The sequence below is a fragment of the Pempheris klunzingeri genome, chromosome 17, assembly GCF_042242105.1.
Source record: "Pempheris klunzingeri isolate RE-2024b chromosome 17, fPemKlu1.hap1, whole genome shotgun sequence".
Taxonomy (NCBI): Eukaryota; Metazoa; Chordata; class Actinopteri; order Acropomatiformes; family Pempheridae; genus Pempheris; species Pempheris klunzingeri.
The window spans coordinates 18,635,355-18,649,767 of NC_092028.1; the positions used below are offsets into that span (position 1 = coordinate 18,635,355).

General features: G+C 45.5%; 2 protein-coding genes across 2 annotated transcripts in view; both read left to right on the forward strand.

Annotated features, from left to right (window-relative positions):
- The window catches only part of LOC139216673 (peripheral myelin protein 22-like), a 155,853-nt gene that overhangs the window by 75,199 nt on the left and 66,241 nt on the right, over positions 1 to 14,413 (forward strand). The gene's annotated exons all lie outside the window — the stretch shown is intronic.
- sdk2a (sidekick cell adhesion molecule 2a) overlaps positions 1 to 14,413 on the forward strand; it is a 78,114-nt gene that overhangs the window by 32,105 nt on the left and 31,596 nt on the right. The window contains exons 3-5 of the mRNA XM_070847618.1: positions 11,114 to 11,273; positions 12,797 to 12,903; positions 13,190 to 13,337. Of these exons, the coding sequence (XP_070703719.1) occupies positions 11,114 to 11,273; positions 12,797 to 12,903; positions 13,190 to 13,337 (415 nt within the window). The remainder of the gene's footprint in view (positions 1 to 11,113; positions 11,274 to 12,796; positions 12,904 to 13,189; positions 13,338 to 14,413) is intronic.

Below are 14,413 nucleotides of genomic sequence, written 5' to 3' on the forward strand. Positions count from 1 at the left end.
TCAGTGAAGTTGTAAGGAAAAAAAAAAAGCGATGCGCGTGTATGTGTGTGTGTTTGTGTGCATGGTACGTTCGGTAGCACAGCATTTGGAAGTGATGGATTGTTACAGCATACCAAACAGAGTAGGAAAGGTGGGTGGTAGATTTTATTGGAGAGCTGGAAAGGTTTTGTGATGAATAATAGTCATGAGTGAATTGGTCATTGTCAGAACCCTCTAGAGCCTATTGAATCAGCAAGGCTAGGGTTTTACAATGAGCTTCAGCCATGAAGATCAGCCTGTTGGGTCGTAATAGATGGAAAGTGAGTTGATGGAGGCAGGAGGTACAATAGATGAGGCTAGCTCTCACCACTGGAGCGGCATTTGTCTATTGGGAAATGAGCCACAAGAGAGACCTGTGTTCCTCCCACACAACGCACAGAGATCAGAGAGCAATATGGATGCATTTGATGATGGCGTACAGGCGCACGCACCCACACACATGAACAGGTACACGCACACATGCAATGAGATTCTGAGCGGAGAAAACATGCTGCAAGGGTAGCATGCTGGTTAATGATGCCCTGTTGACCCATCGCTAATGATCCCCCCTCAACTCAGCCAGGAGCATGATGGGCTTTGATCTGCCTGTCATTAAGGGACTGTGGAGTACATGCGCGTCTCTTTAATCTGATGAAGAATTCAAATATACATAGATCTCACTGGAGAGACACTTACACACATTTACGAGCATGTATCCACACATGAATAATTATGTGCGCACTCTCACGTTTGAAAACACAAGTAAACATCTAGGCTACTGGTCACCCACAAACAGCATTTATTTTATATGAAGGTCAACAAGTCTGCAGATGCTTGTAGTAATGCTCAGACATTTTACACACACACACACACACACACACACTGATGCACACACACATGCAGGAAAGCACAAAAGCCCTTGAATCCATGACAGAGATTAAACATGTCATTTACTCGCTATGGCAAAAGAGCAGTAATAAATAAAACAGATGATTTATTAATATCCAGAGTTGTAATCCACTGCATTATATGTGTATTAAAGCACATTACTTACCACGACATGGTGAGCATTAAAGTGCTTCTAATAAAATTCTTAAGTGCCTACAGGCATTTCAAAGCAGCAGCAGATCTCTGAGCAGTATCTCCTCAGTGTCTCACTAATGGGACTGATGTAAATATGTTCATTTGTGAATCTTCCCTCCAATTTAGCGCTGCTCATATTGTAGATGAAGATTATCCAGGGATTACGAAGCTCGAAAAAAAACGCTATTTGATGTGTATTTATGCACGGCTTATAGATGTAGTAATATGGAATTAGGTCCCATCATGGGTGGAAAATACAGACGTGAAAAAAAGTGCCACTCCTGCCTCCCCCATCTGGCTTCCCATCATGTTGTCAGTCGGTTATATTCATTTCCAAAAGTGGAAATTTAACAGACGTTTATGATGCAAATCACAGACAATAACTCTGTGTGGTGTGGAGGGCCGCATTAAGACTTCAAATCGCTCATGTCGTTGCTTGGGCTCCAGTAACGTTATGCCATATCTGCTGGATCGTTCACACATATTTCAGTAAGTGATTGCAGCCAACAACAGTCAGTGCCTCTGCTTTGAAGGTCCTTTGAGGCGGAGAAAGTTCAGAGAATTACCAACATGAGTTTTTTTTACACTGGTGTGTTAAGAGCAGTGGTGGGAACATTTCAATAACACAGCGGGGGAAAAACTGCTCTCTGAATACATTAACCTGATGGGAGATGGTGTTCCTATTTAAATTTATGTAATTTCTAACTATAACCTCCAGGATATACGTGACATTGTGTGAAGACTAAAATTGCTGTGGTTGTAATTCCTTTTTTTATATAAAGAGCTCTTGCATATGTATAAGATTGTGTCAAAAAATAGAGCTAACCTTGGTTTTTACTTTCAAAAATTCAAAACTGCTTTGCAGCTTTCCATACTTCACATTCTGTTGCATATAAGATGGACGTGTTGGGGTGCAGCAAGCTGAGGATTTGAATCCAGGATGGAACAGAGTGGATTTTCCCACTGGCAAAGTTCTCAATCTTTCATCCCAGATGGAAGAAAAACAACCCTGCTAACATTACAGCAGTAATACTAGGAGCAATGTTAGCTTGAGTGCAAGATTAAGAATATAATTAGAAAAACATCATCAGCCTCATGCATTGGATAGCATTGTTGGCACAGAGCTCGGGGCTGCTATGATAACTATCGGGGTATGGTTTGGTTGTTTGGTTGTTCAAAATGACACAGCTTTACATGCGGAAATGTAGGCTTGTTATATTTATCATTAGGTGAACAGATGACAGGCCGGATGATGAAGTATACTGAGAGTTTGATCGTATATGTATAACAAATATATAATCAAATTAAGAGGACAGATTTCACACTTTGTTATCCTAAAGTATGCACTTAATGAAGAGAAATATACACTGCACATCTTTAATATTCTGGTGAGGGCAAATCGTTATTCATTAATTTCATTCTCAAGCATGCGTAATTTCATAGAACTCACATAGGATGTTATTATGCGCATCCAATTTTAACAAGTTGTGTTTCTGGCGCTAAACCATCCAAAAGGATCATGTGGAGAGAGCACAACAATTAGTATCTTTGACTGAGAATTTTTCCTGCTTTGTTCAAGTTGCATGCCTTTCACTCAGCACCCGCTACTGTATCTGATAATTGAGATGAGCAATGTGGTGTGAAGTCATGTAAGAACCAGCCAAACGCTTCCATTAGCATAATGTCAGGGTGTTCAGATCTTTGTCTGCCTGCTGGCAAAGTGCTGGCTGCCTGTCTTCACACAATGCCACGGAGCTGTTCCCCCTCTCCTCTCTTTCCTCCAGCTTTGGGGGCTTGTGCATTTCAGAGACAGAAACAGGCAAAGAAGATTGTTCTCTCTGCCTCGGAGGTCAGAGATGTGGCCTGGTGAGATGTTGGCTTGGAGGCTGGCAGCTTTGAGGCTCCATCTGAAGGAAGTGATTTTGGGGCGATGGGGCAGCCATCACACCATCGCAGAGCAGGACTTGGTGCTCTCGCGTGGATGATGGGAGAAAATAGTGGTCAGAGGGCCTCTCTGTAATGTGACGGAGAGAGGCAGTGATGTGACAAGCTCCATTCTGTCAGCTCTCACACTCCAGAGGTCTCAATTAGGAACGGGGACTCTGTATTCCCACAGGCTGCCACGCTCACAAAGGTGATGATCCTGCCTCACAACACCCATGACCTCCACCAAAATCAGAAAAAAAAAAAAAACATAAATTCCGTCCTCCATACACTCTTCAAATCTACTCATCTATCATCTCTAACTCTTTCCCACCAAAGAGACATATCTGTGTGACGTATTGTCAATTCAAGAAACTCTTGAGATCCCAATCTCAGACTGGATGATGCATTGACACCAAAGAGGGTGTTTTGTCTTCTGCAAAACAGGTAAACAGGTAAATAAAGCATTGCCAGCACTGATTGCAGCTCACGCCTGGGCCCTGAGGAAGGAAGTGAGACAGACAGGCAGGCTGTGTAAATGTAATGAAGGCAGATAATAATTCTTTTCTCTGTCAGCTGCTCTCTGCCATTAGCATTTACTGCCAGCCCCTGCCACTCACTGCTTGGCGCCCATGCACTCTGCCACACTGATAAGAATCACAATCACCAGCCATTCCACACGCATATATTACAATGGCGGGCGCCCTGATACCTCTCACCTAGCGAAAACACCATTAGCATGCCAGTGGTACCTCTCCAATTCAGACATTCAAAGGGATTGGCTGGGGAGAAAAGCACGAGTGGGACATGGCAGTTTGAGTCCACGCATTTTGTCAGATAATATTCTGGTGTCTGTGTCTTAAAGACACTCCGTCACATGCACACAAGAATGAGCGTTTTCATGTGCCGGCACGCACCTGCACACACCCATACAGTATGACAGCAAAGGAGAACAAGAAGCAGACAGGTTTTTGTAATGTCAAGAGCAAAGATGACTCTCTCCTCCTAAAAAAGTACAACTCTATCTATATGTTAATGGTGGGAGGGAAAACATCCTGATTCTGTCTGGTGCATCAAGCAATTAGATCCAGACCTAACTGATAGCTACATCTTCACGGGGCTACCCACAGAGGTCCCACGATGGACGGGCAGCACAGCACTGCAGGTGCATCTGATCATCTCCGTCTCAATGCGTGTGAAATAATGTTTCCCCCCACCATACCATCTACTAATTAGGATCTAATTATCCAGGCTAGTGTAAACAATCACAGCAGATGGCATAGCGCGCAGTATTAACTCTAATGACCCGGGGCCCTGTGGAATTCACATTTCAGCGCGTTTGTTTATTTTCCTCCATTAGTCTTTGCCCTACTTTCTAAATTCACTTAGGCCTATTTCCAACCTTCACATGCCTTGAGAAAAGCTGCCCGCCTCCTATTCCCGATGCTGGTTGGGTTTTTTTGGTTGTTTTTTTTTTATTTGCTATCACTTACTGTCGTTTATCCGTTTTGTGTTGCTTTCTCGTGTTTTGTTTTTGGGTTGTTTTTTTTTTTTCAAACGGTGTCAATTAGCTCTCACAAAGATCAAGTGAAAATTTTGTACCTATTTTCTCCCTCACCCGCTACCATCTTACTTCTCCCTTGTGAAAAGACAAAGTCAGAAACAAAGTCAGAAAGAGACGTGTATGTGATCTGGCGCACAAAAACCTTACTTCCACTTCCAAATCATAGAAGCTGTCTGTCACACCTGGGAAATAATACTGTGATGTCAGTCACACACGCACTACAACGGGCGGGAAGCCTGGATCACTTCCCGTTGTGTTCTACCCATAAGAACTCTTCAAACTTCACTTCCATAAGAAAAAACAATTTCATATATCTTGTCCTTAGAAAGTAAAAAACGCCATAAAAATTGCAATAGTGTCTGGCTTACATTCCTAAGTTGAAACATTGATCTGCTGGCTCCAAGAATATGCTCACAGCTCACTGCTACAAGACATAAATCTTATTTGAGTGTCACAAAGTCAGGCGAGAATCCCTGCTTTATCATTTACAAAGCTCTGACTATTCCTTGGTGATGAAAGACATAACTTTGTTACATCCAGCTACAGTTGTTCGGCTGTGGTTTCCCTACTGTTCATCGGACAAGGCTGAGCTGACTGGAGACTTGATGCTGCAGAGGGCGTGTAATGGTTGCTGTGGGTGTGTGAGGTCTCATTAATTGACGGCGGGCCTTGTGCCTGTGCTCCTCTGCGTGCCGTGTTCTCTGCCAGGAGCTGGACTTGCTAATTAGGCTCCTGGATATCACAGACACGTCCCACGGCACGCCATACAATATACTGCTAGTGACTCAGAGGCAGAGTGCTGAAGAGAGGGAGGGAGAAGAAGAGAGAGGGTATGGAGGGAGAAGAAGAGAGAGAGAGAGAGTAAGGAGTGATGCAGGGTGACAAAAAAAGATGGAATGACAGCTGGACTGACAGTTCAGAAGGAAGGGATGCAGAGAGAATAGTGTGTGAGAGTTTGATGACAACTGATGACAGGGCAGAGAGATGGAGTATGAAAACATACTGTACTGGGGGAGATCAAGGCCACCAAGAAAGAGAGACTGCCACAACACACAGAGAGGAAACTGGTATCGTGGCAGGGAAAAGAGAAAAGAGAAGAAAAACTTAAGATGGGAAGAGAAAAAAGAAGAGGGAATCAAAAAGAAAAGTATAGTTTGAGACAGGCAGAGCATGGCAGAGAGGTAGGGGAAAGCACTCAGTGGTGCAGCGAGGCAAACAGGGAAGAATTCCAAACAGAAAGAGTGTGTGTGTGTGTGTGTTTGAGTTTATGTGTGAATGTGAATGTGTCTGCGCTGCCTGCCGGAGTGTGTGTCCAGATAATTCAATCTGCTGCCCATTGACTGGCCTCCCGCTCCGTCTTCACTCCTAATTAAATCTCCATTTGTTGGCTGGATGCTACTGCTTCTAATTGTGTCACTGTAGCATCAGATAGACACACAGCTACACCTAAACACACTCACACACATGCACACACACACACACACACACACACACACACACACACACACAGAGGCCTCACAGCAAGTGGGATCCCAGACACGTCACCGCGGTACATTACACCTCAATTAATCACATCAATTACACATCAATTAACCCGTGGCGATCCGCTAAACACAGCTGGGATGCAGTCGGTATTTCATCTGCGGCGACCTGAGGACTTTTTCTGCAACATCAAAGCAGACACATTATCAAAAAGAAAAACATTTTAGACAGCTTAACATGAAAATCCATATTTCTACCTCATCTCTCCCTCTGAGCAGTGAGCATGACTATATGATGGTGTAAGCTTTTCAAAAGCATGTTACCTGGGCCATGAAGTCGATATTGCCGCAACATAGATACCAAGGGATTGTATAGTGTCCCTCCTGAATGATGCACAGACATGTCTTAGGGGTTATAAATACAGAGGGGGAGGTTGGAGGGACACATGGAGCTGTGATGGACTGGCACTGGCATGCAGATGCTGATCCATGGGCCATTTCTCCAAATGAATGTAGGGTAGATGGAGGCTCTCCATCTCCCCTACCTGTCTTTCAGGCCTGGCCTGCTTGTTTGGCTTCGGCTGTAATGGGTTGCTTCACCTTGCTGCCTAGTGTTGGAGGACACCCCCCTCTCTCCTTTCACTCGTCTTTCCTCCCCCTTTCAGTCCCTCTCCTCATCCTTCCTCTAAGTCAGTTCTTGATCTTTCTTTGTTTTTATCATTAAGCCCTCATTTCTCTCACCATCTGTTTCACCGCCGCTCTGTCTTCCTCCTCGCTGTGTTTTGTACACTCTCTTTCTTAATCCCCCCCTTTTGTGTCCGCCTGCTTTCTGACTCACCTAAATGATGGAGTGTAAATCGGTAGGGTGCCCGTTGTCACGGTGACAGCAGCTTGTGACACAGTGACAGATCAGCCTGACCTTCAGGACGGGCCTTGTTTTCATGGGGGGGGGGTGTGTGTGAATACTTGTAGGTGTGTATTTATGTTTGTCAAAAGAACTTCATGTTCTCGGCCAAACATTCTGATCGCAAGTTGTAAAGCAACAAATGAATCAAGGGAGTCCAGTATGCACGTGTGTGCGTTTGCTCGTTGTGCTTGTGTGTGTCCATAAGGGAGGGGTTTCATCAGCTTTTAAGATGCTTTTAGCCCCCCTCCACCAACCCCACAACTCACACCCTTTCACCAACCCATCACGAGGCCAAGGTCGCTGCCATGACTGTTGCATAACCCCCATCAGAGAGGTTAACCATGACCCATCTCACACGTTAAAGTCCAATTGGAGAGGCTAAATGATAGCTCTAAATTTTCCCAGATGACATAATGCACCATGAGGTGGACTGGCAGTGGTCGATGGAGCAGGGAAGTTATGCGCATATATGTGCATGTGTCTTGGAAGAGAAGAGATAGTGAGGTAGAGTGACTGATAACTGGAGAGTAGACCTCCAGATGTTTCAACAGGCGGGGGCTTCACTTTATTGCTTTATCGCGATACAGTGGCGCTCAGTGCCAGCAAGGACGTGGTTACAGGGGCTCAAACACGGGTGCCTGAGGATTAAACAGAGGGCAAGAAGAGCTCCGTGCTGCCGGTGTGGAGCAGAGGTAAGGGGGTGAGGCATAAAATAAGCAAGAGAAAGAATACAAGACAAAAGTCGAATGTGAACACCGTCCGTGTGATTGCATGCCAGCATGGCGCAATGGGGAGCACAATAGCCCTTGGTTTGTAAAGCTGCCCCGGTGCCTGTGGTCTTTGTCTCACAGCCATTAAAATTCAGTGTATGCAGCAGGGGACCCGGCTGGAGCCATGCCACCATTCAACCTCAGCTGTCAGGTTAGAATAAGGTGTTTTTATATCTGTGGTGAATGGGCTGTGGTGGTGCAGCTTGACTGTTGGGGGCAGCTCAGCTGCTCTGCACAGCAGCCACACTAAAGCCCTCCTGGTCCTCCTGTGCCGGTTTTTGGTCTTTGGTCTCTATATCTGCCGACCCATTTCGGTTGGCTTTTATCTTTGCTCATGGTGCTGCAGGAATTCCTGGTCGAGAAGGACTCCCCTCAAGCTTTCCATCCGGATTTGCAGGCACTGGCATGCACCTGCCAATCCCACCGTTTGTACCCTTTGTTCATCTCTGGAATGGAGAAAGCGACAGTTTTTCTTGGCCAATGTGCTTCGTTTTCTTCCTCCCTTCACCCCTGTCACGTACAGAAATGATGTCAGCCTTACCTTGACACAGTGCAGCCAGATGGACACATGTCCTCCAGTCATTATGTTGATGTTGTAGTCCCATTTTTGTATGTTGCAGTGTGCTTTTCCACAGGCGTGTGTGTATGCAAACATGAACTGATCAACGATGATGAGACCACAGTGAAGGCAAACACATCGGCCTGACACGCCATACTCGTCTACCATGAGCCATCTCTATTGTATATACTCTATATATGAAAAGAGCTTTGTACTGCTTTATTCTGTTGTATTACGACAGAGATACATGTGACAGTTCACATCTGCATGAGCAAAAATAGACACAGATGTTCCCACGTCGACATACAAACATTGCATGCATGTACAGAATTTATCTGCAGTGGCTGTTGGGCGCAAAGAAAACAGAACAAATAGAGAAACTGCACATTCAGGAGTTACCACAGAAACCTCAGTGGTTCATTGTGAAGATCAAAAGCACAGTGATGAGAAGGAAGAATAGAATGAGGGTCAGACAAGAGGTTCACTGTTGGAAACTCATTAGATCCCAGAGCCCAGTGTGCAGAGGAATTGGTCCTATCTTCCTTTAGCAGTAAGAACTGTTAGCAGTCAGCGGCCATTTAAGGTCTTACCGAGTCTCAAAGAGAAGATCACTTCAGTTGTGTGCTATATGGAGAGCAAGACATCTAACAATCTTGGGTTTAGCAGCATGGAACTGGATGGCGACTCTGCACTTTATGTGATTTTGAACAATTACTTTCCTCGCTTGTGCAGCTGCTTTGTTCCTTACAATGTGCACTTTGCTCTAAAAGTGAAATAGGTTACAGGGTGTTATAGGATGCAGAGAGCCAGTGTTCAGAGCGTCACAATCGGGGCTCAACTGAAGCCATTTCAGGTCATTTGAGGCAGAAACGAATGTGAGCACATGAATGGCACTAAAAAAGGTAACCACGGTGGTGATTACTACACACTCAATTCCCTGTTCTCAATTTCACATCGGTAACTTGGTAATATGCATATTTCTTGCCTCAGACGATCAATGTTTGAGCCTGGGTTTGGCTATATGCAGGTCTCTAATGGTAGCTTGTTGATGGAGCCGCATTGCAAAGTACATGTTGCTGCCAAGCCCCTGAACCAGCTGGAAGTGGTTGGGTGTTGCCTGTGTGCATTCAGGCATAAGTGAATGTTTCGGGGGTTGTGTGTGTGTGTGGGTGTGTGTGTGTGTGTGTGAGTGTGAGAGAGAGAGAGAGGTACAAATGCATTTACTAGTGGATGGAATTACAGCAAAGCCACCACTCTAGTGGCTAGTGCCTGGGGAAAATAGGGATGGCTCCTCCATTTGGGCTCAGACAGGGATCAGTTTCAAGGGCCTGTTGGGTTTGACAGTGTTTGTTTTGGAGAAGTTCATGCGCGGGTGGTAGAAAGAATAGATTAGCTAGGTGGTGGAGTATTGTTGTTACAGGAAAAATGTAAAGACTGGTTTTGGAAACGGAAAACGATGAGATGGCTGTTGTTTGTTTGCCTCCTTTTTATGAGTGGTGTGTTTGTGGGTTATAGATAGGGTAGTACGCTGCAGCCTTTGGAGGGTAATTGTGTGTGTGTGTGTGTGTGTGTGTGTGTGTGTGTCCTGTTATCTGTGTATGTACACAGGCTGTGCGTGACCACTTGTTTGAAACACAGAGGTGCATAGTCATTCTTTTATTTACAGTTTCTATCAGGTTCAAGTTTCTGTGTCCCCTTCACTGCTCGGCAAGGCTGCCCTCACATTCACCCAGTTCCACCGCACCACCCTCTGCATTTGCCATCATAAATCTCGGGTGTTAACTTGCGTATGGATGTGGAAAGGGAGCGGGGCTCCAGTAATCAGCCATGAGAGTGAGTCAGCTAGTGTGGTAGACCTAGAACATAGGCGTGCTCCAGGCCTTGACGGCTTACTGCAACTATTAATACAGACTTTAATTAGCCCGCCACAAACACTGGCACAATCGGCTCAGTGTCGCCTGTGGCTGGTGAGGCAGACAGATCAATAGGTCTGATCATGCCTTTTTCATCAGCTCAAATGAAAGCACTTTGTCTCCAAGCTCAGCCCTGGACCTTGCGTATCACCTTAAAGGCTTTCTGTGGCTGCACTGGCTGTGTGCAGTGTTGCGGATGGAGCCTGTATAATCTGGCTGCATTAGGGAACTATAAAGATAAATGAAGGGAGGCACAGAGCATAACTCATCCTGTCAGAGAAGAGGGTTTAAGGCTGGGAAACTTTGTGTTTTCTAAAGCAGCCCCTACCACCCCCAGCCCCCATGGCTTCCTAGTTTCACACTCTCTCTTCCTCCTACTCGCTTGCGTTCGTTTTCTGAGTACAATCTCTGCTGTATTTTTTCTCCATCTGCTTTCTGTATATTCCCCCATGCCTCCTCTCTCCATCTCTCTCTCCCACCGTTTCTCTCTCCCCATCCTCTTTGACTGATCTAGAGGTATGGAAGTGTTCATTTACACTTCCTCTGCTGCACAAATTGCTCTTCTACCTCTCTGCCAGCGCATTTCAAATGAAATAAAAGAGTAAGCTGCTTTTGCAGTAACAACTTATTCCATGTGCTTTTTGGCAGGCTTCTCTGTTGACCTTCAAGTTCCCAATCAGTGCAGAAGAAAAATGGAAATAGCTTCTTTTGAGCCCTCATTTCCTGTGAATTGCTGGAATTGTGTTGTGTGTCTGCACACAGAGGTTACTGAATCACTGCCTTTTTTACAAACTACCCCCTCTCACTCTTTCACTGTCTTTCTTTCCCACTCTTTCCCTGAATTTTCCTACATCCTCTCACTTCTTTCCCGTTCTTCTCCCTCTCTTTTCGGTAGATGATGTCCCACCTTATTTCAAGATGGAGCCTCCTCAGACCCAGGTTCACCTGGAGGGGAACCGCCTGGTCCTAACCTGCATGGCAGAGGGCAGCTGGCCCCTGGAATTCAAGTGGATCTACAATGGTACCGAGTTGACACATTTCTCCTTGGAATACAGGTGAGGAAGACAACCTGCCAATATGGATATTATTGCCTTTTATTATCATTATTAATCAACTTAACAAGCTTAATGCATGAGGACATTTTAGCGGCATTTAATTGTAACTAATAGCTCAATAGCTCATTTTTATTCATGTTCAAGACTCATTTCTATGGATTTATTCAGGTCTGATTTGGCTGCATGTCTCCCTTGAGACATAACATCTTGTGTTCAGGGGATTGTCACATTTATTCCGATTTGTATCTCACACTGTAGTCAACATTCAGAGATGGTGTAAGCAGACAACTGTTCTTTTCTCCCTTGTTGAAACCATCATTGCTGTAACAAAATCACACAATGCATATTTTTCATCAGATTGTACAGCGTAGGTGGGCTATTTTGCTATGTCAGCATTAAGATGCTGTTTCACTGACCGTGGAGTTCTTTTTGGCACATTTTATTACTTCAGCCACTGAAAACAGTGCTGAACAATTGTCCTAACAGCAGAGTGTGGCAAGAGGCATCTTCAGCCTGTGCTAACAAGGTCTCTCTATGTGTGTGTGTGCGCATGCATCAGTGTTCCCATTTGTAGCCGTACTGTATGCTTGTGCTCCAGTATGCCTCCATGTGTGCACACAGGTCACAGTTGCAGTCCACAGTGAAAGTCAGTTTCCATCTAATTCTAGCCCTGTTTTCTGGACTCTCCACTCAGAGTCTGACTAGTCCCCTAGACATGGACAGACACTCTCAGGTGGCATCGTCTGATTGCTATCACTGGCTACCCCCCTCTCCCAACACACACCTTCCCCTCCCTGTCAGTCTCTCTCGCTCTCTCATATCCCCTCTCCTCTCCCTTCTTGCCCTCGTCTTCTTCCTTCTCCGTCTTTCCTCGGCGTTTGGCTGTGCTCTCACGTGGCTTAGTCTCTGGGTCTGCTTTGCAGGCCACCCCTCTGCTTGTTATTCTTCACCAGCCTTGATCAAAGAGGAGAACTGGAATCCATTTAATCAGACGCCCACCCCCCTCCACCACCACCCCGAATCGCAGTGCAGGGGGAACATGGCAGGGGTGGACTCCACACTCCTAAGTGGCTGTAGCAAACCAATTACAGGAGACTCAGCTCTGGGGTTATCTAGCTAGCATTTCACACACACCATTTAACATGAATGCACATCAGGGGAGAGGCGGCACTATGGCTGACCGGGACTAACATGTGAGAGGTGCTCGTATGGTTTGATTCAACTGACTGGAGACACAGGATAACAATGGGGTTTTGTGAGCCCTGTCAGAAACTCAGCTTTCTTGGCTGTTCGTTCCACAGCTGGCCTTAAGATTACATTCTTTTTCCTTCAGTTTACAGTGTACCGTCCAGCGCTACATCAGCACCACATCACACTTTTGGGCTGCGTTTCAGGTGCCCGAAGAAACATCTCGATTAATTTAACGTCTTGAGTGTGGCGGATAAAAGCGCCAAGATGACAAATGTCGCTGTCCGTCATGCTGATGATGACTAATGGCACTTTGTGTTGTGTGTGCCCATTAGGTACCTGATCCCCTCGCTGGACCGAGCGCACACTGGCCACTACCGCTGCATTGTGAGAAATCGAGTGGGTGCTATAATGCAGTGCAGCACTGAAGTGCAGGTTGCCTGTAAGTTTGAGTTTCTGTCCGTGCCTCCCCAGTTCTGACAGAGTAAGGGAAGGACACTGTTTTTGTTAAAGGCTTGTCATGCACTGTATGCAGATGAGTCACTCTGGGTAAAGCAGCTTAGGTTTTGGAAAAGGTACATAATGTGGTGATAAAGACAATTCTCCCTTTTCATCTTCTTTGATGCTGGCATGCAATTCCATCATTTTGGCAGTATTATCTTTTCCAGTATTAATATTTACTTTTATTTGTCTCCTCTCCTTACACACTTTTCCTTTTTTTCTGCTAGATATGGGTGGTTTTGTGGAAGGTGAACGGTCTCAAACTGTGTCCCAGGGTGAGGGAGCTCTCATCCACGCACCGCAGATACACAGTTTCCCCAGGCCACAGATTACCTGGTTCAGGGATGGGCGAAAGATTCCCTCCAGCAGCCGAATGTAAGTCCACCTTCACCTCATCTTGGTTTGTTTTTTTGTGAGCAGAGCTTGTGTGCATGTAACTTGTGGGTGTCTGCGCGTGTCTGAGCAAATGGTCTCATATGTGAGTTGCTGAGCTGCTGAAGCAAAGTATCTTTCATTTCAGAGAACTCTAAGAAGTTCAATACTGCTCACAGATTTTCTCCAATCCCCCACACACCGTGCTGAAGTTGAGCACAGTAGTTGATGAACGAATTTTGGCGTAGGCCCTGTGTTCATCATTGAATCACCTCTCAGTGATAAAGCAGGTTATTATATCGCCCTATTGACTTTGCAGGCAGAATGATTGAAGGGTAGAGATAGAGCAGGCAGCAGGGGAACCAATTAGACAAAATTGGACAAAAGGCCTCAATTGATGATATCGTTGACTGACAGCTCTCGCCCCTGGGTGGATATTCATGTGGAAGGGTGTGTGCGTACATATGTGCATGTGGGAAGAATCTGTGTGAGGCCGCATATGTACAGTGGGAGTTCTGTGAATGACTGACTGTCTGTACAAGCTACGCTCCGAGCGTGAGTGTGTATGTAGTGCTTTTTTTTTGTTAGTTGGTTCAAGTCTGTTCAAATATGCAATTCTCCTGAAGACATACTGTGAAGGAAATCACCTGAGATTAATTTTGCCATCCAGACAAATAGAGGTAGGCGGTCCACAACTCCTTAAAAACCAACTCCTCATCTATTATTCAGCAGTGAGCTCTACCATGTCATAGTTGACATGAAGTGTTTTACCTGGAGTTGCATGCTCGCGCTTGAAGAGCGGAGTGGCGAGTGTATCCTCTGCCCGCAGGCCTCCTGAAACACAGTACAAGCACTGAGGGAAATTGGAAGAAAAATCAACTCCTCCATAAATGTTTCGACCAATTCCAAGGCTGGTTACTGTGCTGCTGACTCTTATCAGAAGTGAAGCGGTGAAGCCTTGCCCTGTGACAATGAGAGGCACTGACAGGACACTCTGCATTTACCGCTTGTTTGCTCGCTTTGTGTCAGACCACATTGATATTCACAGGCGTATGTGTACATTGGTGTTTGTGTGTTTG